A 21,567-nucleotide genomic window follows, 5' to 3' on the forward strand; every position below is an offset into this window, starting at 1 on the left:
GAATAAACAGGAGGAACCCAAGATGAACACAGGCGGTAACTTAAAATCCATGCTAAAAATAATTTATAAACAAAGTAATAAACATGACAGTGTGCGTATTGTCAAGAATATATATATATATATATATATATATATATTTAATATGTCATAGTGAAAAGAATTAAATACTACCGAACTATGTTAAATTGTCGTCTGTTAATTCATAACTTAATAATCGCCACTAAAAACTTTTTTTTGTTTGCTATTTGACCTTTGATACACTTCGAAACTCAAAGCTAAAGTTTCACCCAAGGATGGTGTAATGCAGGAATGACTGTTCACGGATTGTTGCTTTGTTCTCTTAAGATAAACATGAGAGTAAACTTGAGACAGACCATTTTTCTCTGTGGGATTGTTCTTATTTGCTCTACTAAAGCAGCTGGTAAGTGGCTTTAAAAGATACTTTAAAGACTGAGTACCAATATAAGATTATGTAGATATCCAAATCACTGTACACATTTGCTGACAGCTGTTCATCTTTTGCATATAGTCAACAAATGTAGAATTTTTACAACTTGTTAGCATTTTGTAACATACCTGGATACATCAAAACAAATGGTAGAATGTAGTATGCAGATTTTGGTTAGGACTTTCATAGAATTAAGTGTGATTTTATTTAATCATTTAATGATTTTGATAACGTTTGGCATTATTTGTGATGAGTTATTAGTCTGTCATTTTTATTTATGAGGTCAAACATGCAGGGGAAAGTGTGGAGACATATTGGAGGAATGCTCCTGCCATGCAACCTGTGCGTCTTTGCTGAACTGCTGTGCAGACTACAACCAGTCCTGTATCCTGGTGACGCCTCACTCCAGCTCCATGCTCGGTGGAAGAGCTCTCAGGATCCTCAGTTTGGTCCTTCATCCTAATGGGCGACTTCTCTGCAGGTTTGTGTCTATGAACGTGCCCCTTCATGTTTGTAAATGGAGTGGCCAAAACATTAGAAACAGTTTTCAGTGTCGTGCTCAACACCCCTACAACTTCAGTAATAAACATATGGTTAAATAAATACTTGTCTTGCAGTGTCAATGGAAACTTAATATCTTTGTAAAGGTAGATTTTTATGCCAAAGCTGTTGTAGTTTATGCTAAATTTTACAGGTGTACCTAATAAAGTGGCTGCTGAGTCTAAATTGTATAGTATATACTGCATAGTACATATGTTGTGTTTTTGCAGTATATCTTGTTTTGTGATAGCCTACATTTACTGTGTATGCAGATAAGTAGTAGTATAAACTATTGATCAATGATATTTGTATTTCAATCAATGATTTAAAAAATCATACATTAATATTAAGCACAAAACATTTCAGTAGAGTCTCTTTCATATTGACTGTCACAAAATGAGTAAATGTTGAAGTGGTGTCTGAAATGAAATTGTGCAACATGATTAGTAAATATGCTGCTCATACAATCTCTATGCCTTCATAATGTTCCTGTCTTAAAAGCTATTGGAAACATGCTGCCTATGCAAAGAAAAAAAATCCTACCTTTGAAATCACATATTATTTTCTGATGGTTGACTCGTGTCGTGTTGCAAGAAAGCACTGAAAGTTGTTATTTTACTGACAATGGAACATCAGTGTTTACAGCAAAGAAACTGCATAAGAACAAAGTAGTCATGTTGTGTAGCAGGATAAAGATCTAATAAATTCAAGTTTGTCTGTTTCTGTTGTAGGTTTAAAGGTGAGATTGTACGAGAGGGGTTTATTGATGCTGAAGGCCACGCCCACTGTATCTCTCCTTTATTGTATGAGACAGGTTGGATACCATTTGATGTCTCGACCGACGGAATCAATTTTGACAGATCTGGAGAGTACTTGTCAGGTAAGTTGCTGAAAATATAAAATTTATTTTAGGATCAGTGATCAGAAATGATTTAAAATGCAGTAATTCAGTTGTAGCTTTAAGGATTGTATTTTCATCTAGATACTTTGATCTTACCATCAAAAAAATATCAAAATTTTCCCCTGTGAAAAGATTAGATAACATACACACTTTGCAGAAATGATTATTACTGCTGCCAACATATAATTACAGTATGTAACTATTTGAGTAAGAGTTGTAATGGAACAAAATGGCCTCGTTATCGCAGTTATATTCCTGTCTCCTCTTACGGTTGCAGAACCTGACATTATTTTTACTTTGGATCAACAAAACTCTGCTTACATCAGAACTGGTTACTTGTGTGTCCCCTTAACATTTCATGTTCACTGTCAGTCCACCCCAGTAAAGCAGACCCTGCTTTCGAAGTCGCCCTCGTGAATGCAACACAGTGGCAGTACTACCGAACATCAAACACAGCAGGCCGACTCAAGATGACGTGGAACAGTTCTTTGATTGGAGCAGATAAGGTCAACATAGAGCTGTGGGGTTACAGAGAGTTCAACGGGAGCACAGAGGCGGGGATGAATGGATCATCCTCTCTGCGGGCAGAGCTGAGCTACCTGTACTCTCTGGGCAGGGATCTGGTCAACACTGGTGCCTTCAGCTTCACCCCCGAGTGCTCAAAGGACTACTCTGACTGGGAGTTGGGGAATATACGCATTACTGCCAGTTCTAAGTCAGATGGAGCAAGGTATCCATAATACACACCATATCTCAACATCCAGTTTCTGCCTATATTTGACTGATTCCAGCATCATTGTAATGCTGCTGAATTTGTAAGTGTTATGAATTGGCCCAATTGCAGAAAAACAGTATTTTCAAATGCTTTTAGCTTTTATATTTAGTTCATATCAATCAGTATTAGAAAGTCAGTGTTGCTTGCTCATAGGATAGAGAGGTGATGCAATGATCATAACCTAAAACCCAACATGCCTTTTCCTGCCGTATGGAGATGACAACCAACGTTAAGGTAATATAAAGTGCATGGGGTGTATGTAGCGTTTGACTGTCCCAATGTGTAGTATTGGTCAGACCACAGGCAGCTGAACCCATTCATCATCTAAATGATTAGACGATTGACAGAAAATCAACAGTTAACAGCTCTGTTGATGCGCGAATAATCACAAGCAAAAAGAAAAGCAAAAAAAAAATAGAACATTTGCAGGTTCCAGCTCTGATGTTTGAGAGATTTGCTGCTTTTCTCTGTTTTACATGTACGCAAATTGATTATTTTTTCTTTTTTACTGTTGGTCGGTCTAAACAAACTTTTCCAAGATATTACCCCTGGGTCTGGGAAATTGAATTTTTTAACAATATTCTGGCATTTTATAGATTAACAGAATAATCAATTATTAGATTTTTTAATCACCAAATAATTTCATGTGACAAGAGGAACGACCAAGATTTTACCTTTTTAAAAATCGAAATGGAAACATTGCTTTCCTTTTCATTATGACTTTTTTTCCCTGATATTTCCAGTCCTATGCTTGGATCAGGACAGAAGTGCTGCTACGACAGCACTGGTGCCCTGGTGCTGACGGGAGACTCGACAGGTGGCAGCACCCCAGACAGGGCTCACGATTGGGGCTCCCCTCCATACAGGGAACCACCGCGGGTGCCAGGGTACTCCCACTGGCTTTATGATGTCATGAGTTTCTACTACTGCTGCCTTTGGTCTGACCACTGCCACATCTACCTCAGCCAGCGGCCTTCCAGCGGATGTCGCAACTACCAGCCCCCAAAAGCTGGTGAGACCATCAAATCAAATGTATTCATAGACTCCTTTCAACACTTACAACTGTCACAGCAAAGGACCCACAAGATGATTAACACACTAACACAGCACAGTGATAATGATGTCCCTATTTAGACCAGTTTTTTTAAAGCAGTTTATTTAAATCAGCTTTCTAGTTCAGTCATTGCTCATCTACCTTGATGTAAATGGGAAGTTGTTGCATTATGTCTTACAGGAAAACATTTTAAAAGAATTATTATTTTTTTATTCAAATGAAACAAGCATGTTTAGTTCTATTTTAGGAGCTTATAGTTATTAAGGTAATAGTGTATGTCATTAATTTGGGATAACATAAGGATATTATACGTTTCTTAAACATCAGTCATACCTAGTTATAGGTGAATACTGAGTCTCAACTCTGGTTTCCATGGTAGAATTTGGAGTAAAACTGAGACTTGAAAAAGTAAATCAAAAAGTACAAGAAATAGGGAGAGTGTGTTTTTATGTGTGTGTTTGTTCATCTCTATCTAATTGCCTCTGTTTGGCTGCACACATTCTCTGCTGGGAAAACATTAGACATTAGAGCAGCAGGTAATACCAGATCAGTTTGCAGGAGAAGTAAATGAATTACAGGCTGCAGGTGAGGGTGAAGATGTGGGAATATATTAAATCATACAATTGACTACCTGCCCTCCAGAGACTATAAATGCAACATTAAGCCGCGCTCTGATATTGGAAAACCATTGTTTAGATGAATTGAAAGATAAACTGATGTAAATGCATCAGTGCTTTGCTTCTTGATCCCTCGCAGGTGTTGTCTTTGGGGATCCACATTTCATAACGTTCGACAGCCTGAGCTACACTTTCAATGGCAAAGGAGAGTACTACCTTTTGTCTTCGCCAGACAGAGAGCTGAGTGTTCAGGCCAGAACAGAACGGCTGAAACTCAAGAATAGTGAGTCCACATTTTATATGAATGCCCTGTCTCTACCCCCTCTTTCATCCCTCCCCACGGTGCTTTTGCACCTCTCATCTTTTTTGCTCAAAGCTTTGTTTGGATGAAACTTGCTTCAGGACTTCTTTAGAGAGCTTATTTATGGTTCAATTTGTGTATTTTTTTTATAAGCACAAAGATTGATTGCCTCCCTCTAGAGTTTGCTCAGATGTATTGACCTTCATATTTCTTACTGAATTTTTATTTGTCTTCCTTTGCCTGCACTCTGCAGTGTTTAAGGCTCCCCCTTATCTTTCACACAGTTCTGAGAGCAAGTGATGTAAGAAGTGAGCTGCTGTAAAATGACAACCTACTTCCTTGATTCCCCCCTGTGTCTCTCAGGGTCAGATCGGGTGAAGCCTAACAGATGTGAGCTTCATTGTTTAGAATTTCCTTCAAGCCATTACACAACAGCCGTGGGGCGAGTGACTAATAGATGGCCAAATGTCATTAATATTCTTCTCATTACATCAGTGAAGTCAAACATCTGGATTATTTGATATTGCAGAGACTTCAGCAGTGATGAAACCATTCTTGACTTCATAATACTCACAACCTAATGCACCCGTAACAATGTGATATCTGTTTACCACCAAGGTACCTTGGCCAGAGCCACAAGGCTGTCATCAGTGGCTATGAGGGAGAAGACCTCTGATGTCATCGAGGTGCGTCTAGCAGAGGATCGCCTTCAGGTGCTGAGGAACCAAAAGGTCCTGCCTCTCACCGAGCAGAGATGGATGGACCTACACAGTGAGATACTTTAGACCCTAACCCTAACCCTACTCCTGACTGGGTTTAAGCTGCACTAGACATTTCTTCACTTTGGAAAAGGAGGCCTTAAAAGTTAAGATTCACCAGTGACTTCAAAATGAAACTTAAATTTGAGCATTTTAACATGTAAATTATGCCTACAGCAGCCTTTACTGAATTGGCATCTACAGTTGTGACCTTAGTGTATTTCACATGTCCAGGTTTTTATGTTTTCAACATTTCAATTAAATCTCTCTTTTCCAGGAGCGTTTGTTTTCGTCCCCAGTCCTCAGAATGTGACAGTAATGTTCCTCTCTGGTGTTGGCGTGGAGGTGCGTGTGCATGAAGGAGTCATGGCGGTAACTGTCCTGCTGCCATCGGAGTTCACCAACCACACCCGGGGTCTCCTTGGTCGGATGAACTCTGACCCATCAGATGACATATTGACCAAACAGGGAGAGGTCATCTCCACAGCTGACGCCACGCCGGAGCAGATCTTCACCTTTGGAGCTGGCTGTGAGTGTGAAAGACCGTCGAACTCTGTTAAACTTCTACTTTTGAAAGAGCAATCAATCAAGATCAATCAATACTGAAATAATCAATTCTCATTCTAAAACTACACAAATATTAAACTTATTAGAATATTAAAATAATTCCCATAAATGTGGTTAGCCATGTCTGATGGGTTGACATGACAACTTGTGATACCCAAAAAGTTGGTTATTAGTCAGTCGCTCTAGTTATTCATTCTCTTATACGTTTTACTGTTTTGCTACACGTGATTTGTTTATTTATATATTGAGTAAAACGTTTCAGATACTGCATGTGTGATTATGGATACTCTTGATTTCACAACCTCCACTGCTATTTCAGTTAGTTTTAAGATCAGTCTGAAACGTGTAATTAGATGTTCAAACCCGAAATACAGAATGGTCGCAGATCTTAACTGGTGCTGTGTTTTATTTTTGTTCCACAGGGAATATTTCAAAGACGTTTTCCCTTTTCACATACGACTCAAAGTACCTTTTGGATACTTACGGTTTCCCACAAAGCCACGACGCTGCTTTTGTTCCTGCCTTTTCTCTACCACCTGAGACACCTGATGACCCTCTGGTGGCAGACATGTTGACGACGTGCCGAGGAGATGGGGCACAGTTCTGTAAATTTGATACCTTGACCACTCGGAGCCTGGCGGTGGGAAACGCCACACTCAGGGCCTACCAAAACCTCCAGGCCCTAATGGAAGCCCTTCAGCCAGGTACCGAGTGAAACAAGATTAATCTCTGTCCATTCAGTCATTGTCTTTTATACTTGTGTCTATTGTGTGTCTATTTTTTTGTGTGATAATATTTAAGGGCAACAATATAATTTGTAGGCGATTACATGTTTATTGTTGCTGTTTTTTTTGAATCTTTGAATAAATAATGCTCCGCCTGAAAATGCAACATACAGGCCCAGTGAGAGCTTGGTCAGGAATTCAACCATACACAGTAATATGCCATAAGAAACCTTAATGAAGCAAATGCATTAGTTTTGAAAGTTATGTGTGTTCACATACATCTTCATATCTTTTTTAGTGTGTTACTATGTTTGAATGTGTCATTGTTCTGTAGTGGTTTCTTGTGGTTGGCTTCCCACACCCAGCAATGGGAAGAAGAATGGGACAAATTACCTAAAGGGGGACGCTCTGAGCTTCTCCTGCAGTGACGGCTACATACTGTACGGTTCAACACAGCGCACCTGTCTGGATGATGGGACCTGGACAGGAGAGCAACCCTACTGTATAACAGGTTGGTTCTAATATTGGTTTGTTGTTTCTCATAAAAAACAAAGCAAACAGCTGGTTGTGTTGAGACAAATAGACTCAACTGTAATGTCAATGAGAATTATATATTCAATATTTTTGATGACATATGATAGAGTGTACTATAAATATTCCCTGTAAACAATACCTGGAACCTCTTGAAAACTGTTCTCTGTGCTGCATTAACTGATACTTTGATATTAGAGTCAAAGTTTTGAAATGGTTTTGAGAGTTGGCCTCAGAAGAGCATTGAATTCATCAGCTGTTTTCTCAGAAATCTAACCCAGAGAACAAATACCCAAATATAATATATTTTCAAACACACAGAAAACACAGAAAATAACTTAAAATGATTTGTAAATACTAATATATTTTAGGCACGTTAGCTGTATGGAGTTGAATTTCATACTTGACAGTATAGATAACCAATGGCTGCATGGGAGGGGGGGTGTCAGGTGTAATTACAAATATAATTTAAATAGAGTTAAGACATGCACAACTTTCACTGTGTTTTGTCTGCATCATTCCAATCAGTGTGTTAAGTAGCTTATTCTTTTTGTTTTATTCCCTTGTGAAACAGTTTGGTCATTAATTGTTTTAGAAAGGTACAACATGAATAAACACACTTACTCCTCACATGTTTTATATTCCGTACGATTGGCAGCATGCTCCAGTGAAAACTGAGAGGGACTTTGGGAATCCTCGTCTCCTCATCCAGCCCCTTGGAAAGCAAAGATTCAATAGACTTGGCTCTCTGTTGTCCATGCAGACCATTAGCTACAAAGCTATAAACTTTTGAACCTGGGTTGGCTGGCTTTGTGTTTGTAAATTGGAACCACCTGGGTCCCCGTAATGGTTTCATTCATCATCCCAACTGTGAACTCTGAATGAGTGTTGTTGTAGTTGTCAGCTGTTGCCATCAGATGGCAGAATGTCACACTAAATTCAGAGCAGGTTAACGGTGTGAAGCAGGCTGGTTTTTATAAAACCTTGAAAAAAATTACAGGCAACAACACAGTCGTTATTCTTCCGTATCGCAGTGACGGAGAGATTTGATGAAATTAGATCTTTAATCTCTTCATTACACATGTCAGAGTTTTCTTTCTTCATTGATCTACCAGTCGTAGTGAAGTGAGAGGAAGCAGAGAAATGAAACCACTTGACTTGCGATCCACCTCCGCTTTCATCCCTTCGCGGCTTCACCACAGCCCTCCATCCTTTCCTTGTTAGAGCTGCAAACAGAGACTTCCTCGTGATAGTAATCAGGGATGAATAGACTTCATATATCAGATTTGGAGGCCCCCGGGTCACAGCTGGACACAATCGATCCTAAAACTCCTTCACTAGGAAAACATATTAGTTTCATAACTTGATTATCCAATACAGAGCCGTTTAGAAATGTTTCATATTAAGCCACGTGATTTATTTTGTTCTTTCTTTCAGTTTTCATTTTGCTTACCTCTCACTGTGACACGTCTCACTAGCTGTTGTGCTCAGGTTTTAGTTATCCTACCTCTATTTGTTATACATACCACCAAACACTTTCTTACATTACTGCAGCAGCAGACAGAATGTTTAGAAAGTGATGTGGATGTGTTGGGAGACAAATAGTCTCACTGCCTCATGCACACACAGTATATTCACATGCATCTTCAGATAAGCACAATCAGTGTGAGTCAGAGCCTCATGCACGTTGAACACACACATACCCACAAACAAAGCTGGGCCTTTTTAGATATTTGACAATGATCACACTTGCTCTGACGCTCTCATTACTCAAATCACAGCTAACAACTGTCAACATGACCTGAGGTGGTAAATGGCAGGTGTTGCATGAGCTGTTACCTCCGCCATTGAAATGTGACCTCCAGCCATGTAAACAATACTAAATACAGGCCTAGAAAGAGATGCCCCGACTGATCTCTCCTCCTCCCCTCGAATGAATCACTGCGGCGTGATGTGTAGGCTGAACAGCCAGAGAATTGTTGTCATAGTCAAGACGAACGGCGTGCTGCAGAAAAAGAAATGCCACCGCATCCAGTTTGAGTTCTTCTCTGCATCACTTTAATGAGCTACTGTTGAAATGGAGCCTGTCAGCAGAGGTGACACTCAGTCCCTTCCATCAAATGTGGATCTCGTTATAAATATTGCCCATCATCACCAAAAGCCCCCTACCTATTTGAGATGGATGATAACCTGCTGCTGTACTTTGACTTATGGCAGGGGTACGGTGTATTGTGATGACCAACATTAATATGTTATGTCACGGTTGTTGGAGAGGCGAGGGTGCGGTTTGGAAAGAAAGTCCTTGGACTGTATTTGATCTCAGTGCAGACAGGGCCTTAGGAGACTTGAGAAGTATGAGATTATAGAGTTTAGTAACTTGGATGCAGCGTGTCGCAGTCTTCTGAAAAACAGTAACCCTGCTTGAGCATCAGATGCATATCAATAACATGATCACCCCAACCTTAATGGCATTATAATATTAATAGAGTTCCTTGTGCAGAGGAGAAGAAAGTGATTAAAGGAAATGTGACAGCTGCCAGAGAGGGATAGAGCGATTTTTCACAGGAAAAAGTGACGTAGGTTGCAAGACAAAGCCTCAGTTTCCTGCCTGTGGTTCCCTGTTCAGACCCCCTGAGACAGAGCGGAGGAAAGCAGAGGGAGCGAGAGAGAGAGAGAGAGAGAGAGAGAAGTGGTTGGTAAATACAGGTTGCGTAAAAGAAGTTGTTGTTGAAATGTCATCCAAGACAAGCTTGAGACTATTTAACCAGTCACGTTGCTCACACTTCACAGTCTTCATTGGGGCCATTTTTGTCACTGTACAAAGGTCTCTGCCTGGGAAGGTCAACTAAACAGGCTGTCTCTCTTCTCTGTCACGCCTTAATTGATTACCACTTCCTGTCCTCATTTCCTATTGTTTTTTCTTCATTAAAAGTTTCCTTTAACTCTACACACCAATGATGTGATTGTCAACTTTAAATTGAAGAGAGAGTTGCAGAAATATTTTGAGAAATATAATCAAATCCATCTCAAACTTAAGTCAGATTTACCTGAACAATTTCTGTGGATCCACCTTTCCAGTCGGACAGTGTTGCGTGATCGACAGTGTCAAAGGCTCCGACAAGATGTAGAGATGCACAAGAGTGGACAACTGTCTTTGAGTTTGTGGTTACGCACAGATTATTGACATATTTGATGAGGGCTGTTTCCATGCTGTGGTGAGGTCTAAATCTGAATGACAAGTCTGTTGTTTACAAGATTTGCAGCCAGTTCTGGCCTTTAACGCCCACCCCTTCATGTTCTGTCATTGCAGTGACCGCCTGCTTCTCATGTGTGGCTCTTTTCTCCACCCTGCTATCTTTACAAGTGAAAACAATTTTTTTTTAAACGTGGGATTCTCTTTTAGGGATATCGCTTACAATGTGAAGTTCAAACAAAAAATGAACAGACTTAACGGACAAGCTTCTTTAGTGATCATCAGAGAGGTGATCAAGCCATTTTGAATCCATTTCCAGCATTTGGGTTTTCAGGACACAGCAACAATAATACCTGTGAGAGACAATGGCTAGGAATTCTTTTAACTATGGTCCTGCAATTATATCAATTTCTCACGATTAATCTCTCTGTGATATGCAGTAGTGACTCCCAACCACCAGTACAGTCTCAACTAATTTGAAAACATAGTAGGGTGACACATTGGTGTGTGGCTTATCTCTAATATATAAGCACCACAATAACCAATAAACTATCAGCAAGTGAACAGAGGTGACATAAAGGAATGAAAAAATTAATGGATACATTTTGACACCACAATAGTACAAATGCAACCTTTACCAAACCTACTGAAAAAGAGGAGACCAATCTTTAACATTAACAAGTCACAAGTGCTTTTATATAATCATTAGTGTTAGATAACATCCAGATAAAAACAATAAAACCTGACAGAGGGTGTTGATGAAAGGATACTTGAGCTCATCTGATAGAGAGGTGCCAGACTAAAAAGGTTTGGACCCACTGATAAGCAGCATTGACGTCTGCACGAAGCAACTTTAATTGACTAGACTGGTGTGTATGAGGGATGGGAAAACTAAATAACAGAAAGAGACTTGAGTTGTGAAAATTACAAGTTTACCTTTTGACTATGATTAGATTAAAATGCTTGATTTTGTTTAAAAGATAAAATGCAGTTTGATAAGAAACCGTACACACACATTCATATAGACAGAGACACACACACACACACACACACACACACACACACACACACACACTGCTGTGTTGACTGTCCGGGTATCATATGAGTATGAGTTGTGTTCTACCAGGCTTTGTGTTTTGTGAGTGCATTCATGCAATTGTTTGCTTGTTAAGTTTGTATGTGAAACATTCGATGAAGTTCGCCGTCTGACACATGGTTCAAATTCCAAGAATACTTCCACCCATCACATTAAGTTAGACAGGCTGAGATACACATATCAGATGACAACAGTAGGTTCACACAGAGAGGCACTGTTACCAGGGAGAGAAAAAAAATCAACAGAATTATTTTAAGATGATATCAGTGCTGACCAAAAAAAAGCTCATCTCTATCTTAAGAAATGCTTTATGTGATAAGAGTGTAGCTCAGGGGTATATGGGTGGGGTAGGCTTATGAAAACAGTCTTGGATTTCTGATCGGTATCATCTGTTTGCAATTTCTTTGTGAGATAAACACTGGAAAAGGGATTGAATAATGATGAGTTCAGAAATTGATCTTTTTTTTTAAAGAATTTGAATTTGTAGCAAATTGCAGGAATAACGTGCAAAATAGAATCACTTTTATCTACTTGAATCCAAGTACAGAAGATGGAGATGGGTGATATATACACGTACACGCCGTCTTTGAGTTGTATAGAAAACACCCTTTTCTGTCCTCTGTTAGCTCCAGCTAGTTCAGTCCAACAACATGATGTCTGTCATGTGTTAATCCCCTCTCACAAGAAATATAATGGCCCAAACTAAGAGCTATTGCTCCCTGGAGCTTTACTGTTTGATCAATGCAGGTCGTAATGAGATAGCTTTGGGGTTTTGCCAGCAGGGAAAAAGGAAGAAGGTGAATGTTAACACTGATTGACTGCCAGTCCCTCACAAGCTCCCAGTACAATTATTCTTTGGGCAGCTTGTCGCACTGATGCTGTAGGCCTCGGTGTCCAACAGTCTGATGCCAGCACTGCTGCGTCCAAGGCCTGGCCATGTGTGGCGAAACTGATTGGTTCAGAAACTTCAGGGAATATTTGCAAACGTTGGTGTGTATTTCAGTTTGCTTCTGGATGCCTTTGTGTGTGTTTGATGTTCCAAGGCTGATGACATTTTAAAGGACCAGCACCTGCAGTGCCGTACCTGACAAACATCTACCACACTTGACATATGTTCGTGCATTCATGCATTAGAGGATGACGGTATTTTGATAGTTATGTACCTCGTAACGTCTCGTGTACTTCCCTGCCTTCAGAAAAATATCTCCTGGCTAAGTGTAACGTATGAATAGTCAAACAGATTGGAGATCGCTTGACTGAAATTGCCAAGACCCGGAGGAAAGTTTCAGATGCTCTAATTTGATCACAGTATTACCTAAGCAACTGCAAAACAATGTGAAGGCAACTGCTGGGAAAATCCAGTAAATGGAGGTTGTATCAGTCCATCCAGATTGTTGTTTATTATGTTTATCTGAAGCCAGTGTATCATTTTTGTTTTGTTTGATCCCCTTGGTAATTATAAAAATGAATAAACCGGCAGAACACAATGGCTCTTAGTGGGAAATCAGTGCTTGACTTGCATGAAAAATCTGCTCAGGGATGAAGACTAGTACTACTCATATATATTTTTTCATATGTTCATATTCTCTTTGGCCAATTTCTGATAAGTTTTATGTTTATTGAATGTAGAATTAGGTAATGTGGATAAAATATTCTTTTGATGTACATCATTATAAAGAAAATGCTCTGAGAAAACACTTGTGGTTAAATTAAATGTCCAGGAATTTATGTTTTTATCCAATTCAACACAATCACATTGATGATTCCTAGAAATTCAAAATTCAACTAACTCCCTAGAAATTCAGTTTCAGACGACTGAATTGCACAATTAGCATAAAAGTGATCAGAACTTTTAGATATCTAACTGGCTAATGTAGCAAGACAATAGATGCGTACACTTACATGAGCACTAGTATTATTGAAGCTAATATGTGCTAAAATATAAGCTACCAAATCAGATCTGTTTACAGTGAAAAAGAAGATGAAGCTGACATCACGGAACAATTATATCTGGCCAAGCATTACATTTACACATTTACATTTACTCTAACCTGTAGTTCACTTGGTTTTTGTTAACAGTCATAGAACTACACTGTGGCTACCACAGAAAACAATTGATTGATCTAGAAAGTTTTTACCTTAATCGTTTATTTATCCAAATCAAACTGACTGAACAGGAGTGGGAAATTGTCAGCCTGTTGTTGGCCACTGAGCAGTTCTGCCGGATGCTTTGCTCCGAGGAACCATGAGTGTCGATCGATCTTTCCTCTTTGGTTTTCCGTCATGTCCTGTGCTTCCATGGTAGCCTTTTGACTTTGCATTGATCCAGATGTAAAAGATGTGGAGGATTGATTGTTCAGAAGGTCCAATGGCTTATTGCAGTGACTAATTCTGTGTTGGTGTGATTTATTTTATTTTTTTTACAGAAGATAAAGTGGGGTTTGTACTCGGCGCTGTTGGTTCCCTCTCAGCACTGGTCACGATGGGAGTAATGATCAAACTGCACAACAGGAAACAAGACAGGTGGGTTACACACGATTCACCTCACGGAAAAATCAATTCCTCTGTTCCACTGGTACTACCAAATGCAATTTAGGAAACAAGAAATATAAAACAATCAAATATTAAATCAGTGTTTGCACTTACAGTGGCCTCTACAGCAGTTTAATTTTTTTTTTACATTCGATTACTGCAGCAGATTAATTACATCTCTTAATTTTAAAGGCTGCATTCATTGGTAGTTTTCTCTCACCCAGCCGACACTGCAAATATTGTTTCACTACCTATAATATGAATATTGTTTACTTCATCCACTGGTCGCTTTGAGGTTAATGAATTCATGGTATGATGTGTGATATAGGTATCCAACGAACTGAGATATTACCTCAAAGATTGATAGTAGAATACTTGTTATAAGAGTTTCAGCTGGTGTTGTAACTGCTGAATATGAAAAACTATTTTAACCATTACATAGCATGTCATTGTAGGATTAGTTAAAGCTATAACGTTTGAGATTTTAATCTGTGTTGATTTGGCAACACCTGTGGTTACCTTGGTAACATCAATTATGATTTGATACTACATGTCCTAGAATTCTGGGGGAGTAAACTCTCAACAGAGGAGCAACTGGTCTGTGCGTTTACAATGCAGCCAAACAAACTCATATTGTTTTGATAAGTACATTTGTCAAATCACAATCTGATTTCAATGCCAAGTAGTTTCCCACAATAAAAGGAAGTGGTTGCCTTACTGAGAAGCTGGAGTCGTGCAGCCGGACGCCTGCAGCTCTTCATCTAACAGCTCGTTGTGGCTCGTCCTTCTTGATGAAAATGACCCTTGTTTTGTCTTGTTTTGTAAACACATTGTTGACAAATGAACGTGGTTAGAGCGTACACTGCTATTCCTGTGACTGTTTCACAATAAAAGCCGCCCAGTTTTTTCCACCAGTTGAAGACTTAATGTGAATCAGCAGGAGTTTATATGAGCATTAACTTAATACATTTAAAATAGTCTATACACTACATTTCATATACATGCATTGTTATTTGTGAATTCTTCATATCTGTGTGAAGGCAATATAAATACTGTGTGGGAATGGCAGACTCCATCACTAACTAAAATTACTATACAGAGAGGTCATTACAAATGCTAATCTTATGCAATATATAGTCGTATCCTGTTTAGAAAAATCTTAGATTCTAACTTTTATGTTGAACTGATTATAGAGTCAAACTAAAAACCTCTCTCGCTTGCGCCCTCTCTGTATAGAGTGCTGCAGGGATGACATAGGCCAACGCAGACGTTAGCATCACCCTGGTTCCCTCTACAAACTTGTAATTGGATTATTGCAGAAAATAAGCTCTGTGGCAAACGTTAATGATAGTTAAATGTTCTGTTCAGCATAATAATCTTTACAAATGTACACCACTTTCATGAAGCCTAAATACAATCGCCAGAAGTAAAAAACTAATGTTAGGCTATTAACGAACTACGCCACAGTCACAGTGTCACCACCGCTAAAACTTCCAACTTGTAATTTGACCTAGTGTGCTTAACCTGTCTACATAAGGCTTTCCTTTTAGAAAATTAGTAATGGTTTGCAAGAGCGTGAGTATAAACACAACGAGGCTGTAAAGGCGGCTGGTGAGTATATCGGTTTTCCCGTTTGGCGATGATGTCCCTGAGAACATCTGTAGCCTCATGTAGCCACTTGTTAGCAACCTTTTTTTTTTTTTAAGAGATGTAAAAGCTTTAAGGATCACGAGTGGGGTATTTACTGGCATATTTTATGTTGTAGAATAAAACATGAAAATGTGTTTAGTTTGTGTTAACCACAGACCTTATTTCAACCATCTTACTAAAAAATCCACTTAAAAGACCCATCAACTTTGGGACGAGGGAGCTGGAAGTGTTGAAATGCTCATTTACTGCTGGATTTTAAGACTAAATCCTGCAGCCAATGTAAAGGTCAGACGGACACTGAATTATGACACAAATAATGGCTTGTTTTATTCAGTAGAACTCCAGCCATTGCCGCCCATATGTCTTTCATTCGGTCTTTAAATATATAGATTATATGTTGGAAATAGGAGGCACTTGTTATCTTGTGAAAACTGGTGCATAGCTAGAGGTCTTCTTCCCCTCCGATAGTCAAACCCTTTGTGCTGTGCCAACAAAGACACAAAAGCAATGAATCCCACCACCCCTGTTTGATATCCAACATGCCCCAGCCTCCTAACCGTTACTCATAATTTTTCTTTCTGATCTTAGCAAACCCAAATACACCCATACGCCCTGTGGGATCATAGTCAGGACTGCAGTCCAGAGGAACAAGAGGCTAACAGTAGTACTAGCTCCTGGGCGTATACAGGCAAATTAAAGGCCTGTTTTATGGGCTCATAGACTCATAGACTTCATTTGGGCTTTCCCCCAACCATAACTACTGCAGGGGAAGAAAAAAGATGGATGTCATAAGTCAAGAGTCACCTCCCGCTCCCAGCAGCACACGGGGCAGGCAGGCGATGAAACAGGCTGTGTTTTCAAGTCAGAAGGGCAAGGAGCGAACACACCTGCCCCCCTCTCTTGAAACCTTGATCATGGGAGGCCAGGTGTAAAAAGAGATGAAGAGTGTCAGAAGGTCTGCAGATGTGAGGAAGGTGATCTCACAAAAACGACATGCTGATACACATGCTTGTAGAGGAGACCCAGGACACACACACACAGCCAGGAACCATCGTCTCCATACTGTAGCCCAAATGTGTAAAGAGAAATCTTACACATTCCTTGAGTGCGAGTGGTCTCACCGACAGGCATGAACGAACACACACACACACACACACACACAAACACACATACACATACACATGCACAAGCACATGCACACACACTCCCCTATCAACAAGTGCAGGCACAACATCAGAAGCATAGCAGGATGGAAGTACTGGGGGTCTTACTGTATTTCAGATCAAGTCTGGGTTGCGTGTCTGGAGGAAAGTAGCTGTGATACTGCACAACTCTGTGTGCACATTTGGGTGTGTGTGTGTGTGTGTGTGTGTGTGTGCACGTTTGGGTGTGTGGTGCACGTTTGGGTGTGTATGTGTGTGTGTGTGTGTGTGTTGTGTGTGTGTGTGTGTGTGTGCGACAGGTAGATAGTGTGGGCCTCCTGTGCCTCAGTTCCCTGTGTCTCAGACTCAGACTTGCAGGGGTACTTTCCACATCTAGGATTACTCTGCAGGTTTCAACAGGCCTACTGGCAGCTCACCACAGCAGTAAGAAAGTCATTACACCATAAGATGTGTCTATGTTTGTGTGTGTGTGTGTACTGTCATGTCTATTCCACTTCTGCTACATGACACATCAAAAAGTAGGGGGGGGGGGCTTTGTCTGAACCTGGCAGGGGGTTCAAAATGAATTGAAGGAGAGAGGAAGGACAGACATACAACACAGCTCGGTAAAGTGTCTCAACACATAATAGCACCAGGAAATTCTGGGAACTTGTGTATCTGAAAAAATATGGGTCTCAAAATTCAGAATTTAAAATATCATCACTAAATAAAAGTCCAAGGATTAGAGCTGAGATTTGGAAGCTTCTTCTCAACATTTCATTACTCGAATCATTGATAGCGATCTCAGAGTCACTCATTTCACTTTAATTCTAGTGAATTTTTATATTTGAAATCCCCATTTTGCCATGGTTAATATTACAAGGGGAGGTGGGTTATAAAATTTTCCTCCTCCCATGTTATAAAAGTTATTGTTCCTAACAGCTTTTTAGCTACTGACTGCGGGCAAACCATGTGGCCTTCATCACTGGCTTGGTGTTATTTTAATATCAGTATTATTTACTGGTAATTAGCAATTTAATTAGTAACAAAAACAATGGCAAACTAGTTAAATGTCTTTCTTTCTGAATGTCAGTTAGGCTGCAAAGGGACAGGTATCTGCAACAGTGTTAAATACATTAGAGGTAATATTGAAATCATCCCACAACCCCCCCACCCACCCCCCCTCCTCCCCCCAAGAGAAAAAAACTATGCCAAAGGATGAATTTGACAGATGTGTTCTATATTAAAACATTACTAACGCTCATATGTATATGAGAGACTTTTTGCTTGCTGTAATCATTCCTAAGAGATCCTGTCCTAATGTGCTTCCAGTCAAAGAGATGGGCGACGAAATCCACAGTCCTCCTCCTGTGTAAACACATTCTCTAAAGTCAGCTAAAGCTTATACGGTGCCGCTGCAGTACGAGTTTGCAAAATCAAGCAGGTATCATCTGAAGTTATGGTATATTTAATATGAAATTCCCTCTTTCTGTTTTAGCTGACAGTTTTCCCTGCTGCTTTGTGGTGGAGTAGTGAAACAAAACGGATATTTCATTGTATATAGACGGTAACTTTGGAAGATAATCGCTTGATTTGATGAGCTGCAGACTGTCATAGTAGTTTTAGCTGAACTTTATTGTGCATTTTTGCAGAGATTGAGGACTCCTCCACATCTCTGCCATTAAATATGTGTTCATCAAGGGATCCTTTTGTTGTCAGTCTGCAGAAGAGGAACAATTACAAAGACCAAGAACTTTTTTGATATACATATGGCTAGATGAGTATTTTTTTTGAAGACTGGCTTGAAAAAAATAGGAACCTGCACAGTATCAACAAACAGAGAAAGAAATTTGACTGCAGGTGAAGTCCAATGTGTTAAATGTTGTAATCAAACTGAATTTTAGCAAATACTTACATATTAGCAAAATGTATTTCATTAGAGTCACTGCTTGATCCTCCTAAGCTTGTTAATCCTTCACTGTAAAACAATGCATATAACGTCGAAAACCAACCAGTGCATTACTGTTTCAAATACCACGGGACGGCTTAGTACAATTGCCTTTTAACATTTATGTCCCTGTTTTGCAAGTGTCCCTAATAGGTTTTATATGCGGTGTTAATAAAACACGATTAATTTGAATAGTAAAGTGCTGTTATTAAAAACTAAGTTGACGTTGATCCCTGCCCTGATCCAAGGTCACCAGACAGCTCAGTTTGGATTAAACAAATGTTCCCATTATTGCACTTATTCAACTCCCATGGTGCAGGAGGACATGCAGTCTGGACGGCTATTTCCACAAAATAGCTTTGGAAAGGTGAGGAAAAGCATCTTCGATTTAAAGACATACCTAAATAGCAGAGGAGGTGTAAAAAAAAAAAGAAGAAAAAAATGTTTTATGATCATTAGTTGGTTAGTTGATCTTAATTCTTGACTTCTATTCTTGTTACAGTGAATCTTTTTTCATTTGTGTTTTCAGAGACAGAAAAGAGAAACGAGACCAGATGGTGACCCAAGAACAGACTTGCTAAACCATAGAAGTCCTTGTGGATTACAGATCACACCACTACACAGTGAAACCTTCAACTCCGTGGCCTCAGTGGCAACAAATACGTTTAGCTGAGCATTTGGAAATCATATGCAGCCGTGTTGTTCGTTTGGACGCTGTTCTTCTCTTGACCTGTTGACCTTATCAGGAAAACCTCAGGCGCTAGTTAGGCTTTCAGCATGTTGTTTGGCCTCATTTTTTTCCTCTTGTTTAGTTTGGAAAACCTCCAGGTTGTGGTAAATGGTGCATGGGGTGAGGATTGAGGGCATTGAAGTAAAGGAAAAATGTCACAGTTGTTTTTATATTCCTGTTTTGCATGACTGAGCGTCCGATCTTCGCTAGAGAGAGAATTGTGTAAATACTACGTAGAGATATCATCATTACAATCAACACTCCCTTCTCCTGTTGAGTTTAAAATAGGACCAGATGTGTTCATATTCATGTCAGTTGTGAAGCAAACCTGATCATTCTCTGGTTGAAAGACTTTGAACTCATATGCAGCCTTTGTGTGGGTTCACAGCCTTCAGTCAAACGAAGGGTTTTGCTGAGTGACTGAGTCAGAAAAATCAGCAAATGTTACAGAGAGGTCACTTCTCTGCACTCTATCTGCTTCGTTTTCTCCAAGCTATTACATATCTGTATTTGAAAACAACAACTGAATGAAACATCTTTAGATATTTTCAATAAAAATGAACGAGGAAAACGATGAATGATATTGAAGAGTCCAGATCTTGTGTAGTTTTTTTTTTTTTTTTTAAATAGCAGTTTATCAGTGTGAGTGTGTGAGACCATGACTGTAGAGATCAGATATAAAGGAAACATCCCCACTTCGAGGCAGCAGGCATGCATCGTCTGGCACGGCTGCCTGCCCCTTCGGACAGACCGTCATCTCATGTTACCCGGCGGCCTTCTCCACTTTGAACCTGACTCACTTCTCCTTTTCCAAAACAAAGCCCTTTGGGGGGTGGGGGGGTAAAAGGAAACAGAGCGACAGGGTCCCGTGTGGTCGATCTTTGGGAGTGATAGGTGGGGGTCCAGCTGGGGAAGAAGAAGAAGGCTTCTTGTTGGAGACTAATTGAAATAACCTGGCCTGCTGGACGTGGAGGGCTTTGAAGTTTTTTTTGCCGCCTGTTTCCTAACTAGCTGTTGTGCAATGCTGTATCCATTACCAGCTCCTGCAGACACTGACTGCTGCTGCTCTGCCAGGCCTTGGGGGCCTTTTGGGACCCTATTGTTTTTCACATTAAAAAAACATTAATGTTCTTTATTAGCATAAATAAGCACACATGCGCCCACTTCAGATGTGCTGTTACCTGCTAATGGGACCAGTCCTGATACCCTCACAAAGGACGAGTAAGACTCCCTGTGTGTCGTTGCCTGAGGTCTTTCTATAGTATCAGCTCAGATTTGACTCACTCGCTGTATAATCTCCTAACTGAGTGCAAATTTCCCTGCTTTCATGTGTCAGTCAGTGCTTACAAGAGAGGCAATGGAGCAAGCTGCTGCATCTGTTTGCAGAGTCAGATGCTGATTAATTGCGTATGGATGAAAGTGGAAGGCTTTTTCATCTCTGTGGGGGCCTGTTCCAACCCCGAATGTTTACGCTCGCTTATCATCCCAACAACCCGGCGTAATTAGTTCAATCAAATTCAAACACAAGTAAATGCTAATGTGTTCTGTGGAAGCCTGTTGCTTTCACGTGGGACTTTTCCCATTTCTCAGATCTGCCCCACATCCCTGGATTATGAAGAAAGGCTTCTGAAGTGGCTTTTGGATGAGGCTTTTGTTTTGGGTGTGCTTTTTTTTTTTTTTTTTGTTTCATGTCAGCTCCAGCTTTGCAGGTGTGCTTTGTCCCTTACCTCCTAATACCTCACGGTTGAGCGGCGCCTTGTGATGTTAACTCCTAATTTTAAGGCGTAGGTTGAAATAAAGATTGGTTTCAGGATTAAGGTGTTTGCCCAAACACAGAGTTTTGTGTTTGCGTTTGTCAGTGGCAACGTAGACGCTTAAACACTGGGGAGAAGATTTTTTAGCAAAGTCAGCTAATCCTAAAATGGATAAAAACACAATCTTGATTTTTATACTTTATTTTTATATTCTCTTTTTACAAATATAGCACAATCCTAAACCAAATAAGCGTGAGCATTAACTCATGTCATTAAGTCAAAATCCAATGAAAGACCTGAAGCTC

At 39.9% G+C, this 21,567-nt stretch overlaps 1 protein-coding gene across 1 annotated transcript in view; it reads left to right on the forward strand.

The window, feature by feature from the left end:
• Window positions 1–316: 316 nt before the first annotated feature.
• The window catches only part of susd2 (sushi domain containing 2), a 28,111-nt gene continuing 6,860 nt past the window's right edge, over window positions 317–21,567 (forward strand). Inside the window, exons 1-11 of the mRNA XM_056375811.1 lie at window positions 317–421; window positions 731–929; window positions 1,720–1,868; window positions 2,262–2,619; window positions 3,408–3,676; window positions 4,475–4,618; window positions 5,255–5,407; window positions 5,672–5,923; window positions 6,384–6,665; window positions 7,021–7,197; window positions 13,933–14,029. Coding sequence (XP_056231786.1) covers window positions 352–421; window positions 731–929; window positions 1,720–1,868; window positions 2,262–2,619; window positions 3,408–3,676; window positions 4,475–4,618; window positions 5,255–5,407; window positions 5,672–5,923; window positions 6,384–6,665; window positions 7,021–7,197; window positions 13,933–14,029 — 2,150 coding nt within the window. The 5' untranslated portion in view covers window positions 317–351. The remainder of the gene's footprint in view (window positions 422–730; window positions 930–1,719; window positions 1,869–2,261; window positions 2,620–3,407; window positions 3,677–4,474; window positions 4,619–5,254; window positions 5,408–5,671; window positions 5,924–6,383; window positions 6,666–7,020; window positions 7,198–13,932; window positions 14,030–21,567) is intronic.

Source organism: Seriola aureovittata, chromosome 5, assembly GCF_021018895.1.
Source record: "Seriola aureovittata isolate HTS-2021-v1 ecotype China chromosome 5, ASM2101889v1, whole genome shotgun sequence".
Classification (NCBI taxonomy): domain Eukaryota; kingdom Metazoa; phylum Chordata; class Actinopteri; order Carangiformes; family Carangidae; genus Seriola; species Seriola aureovittata.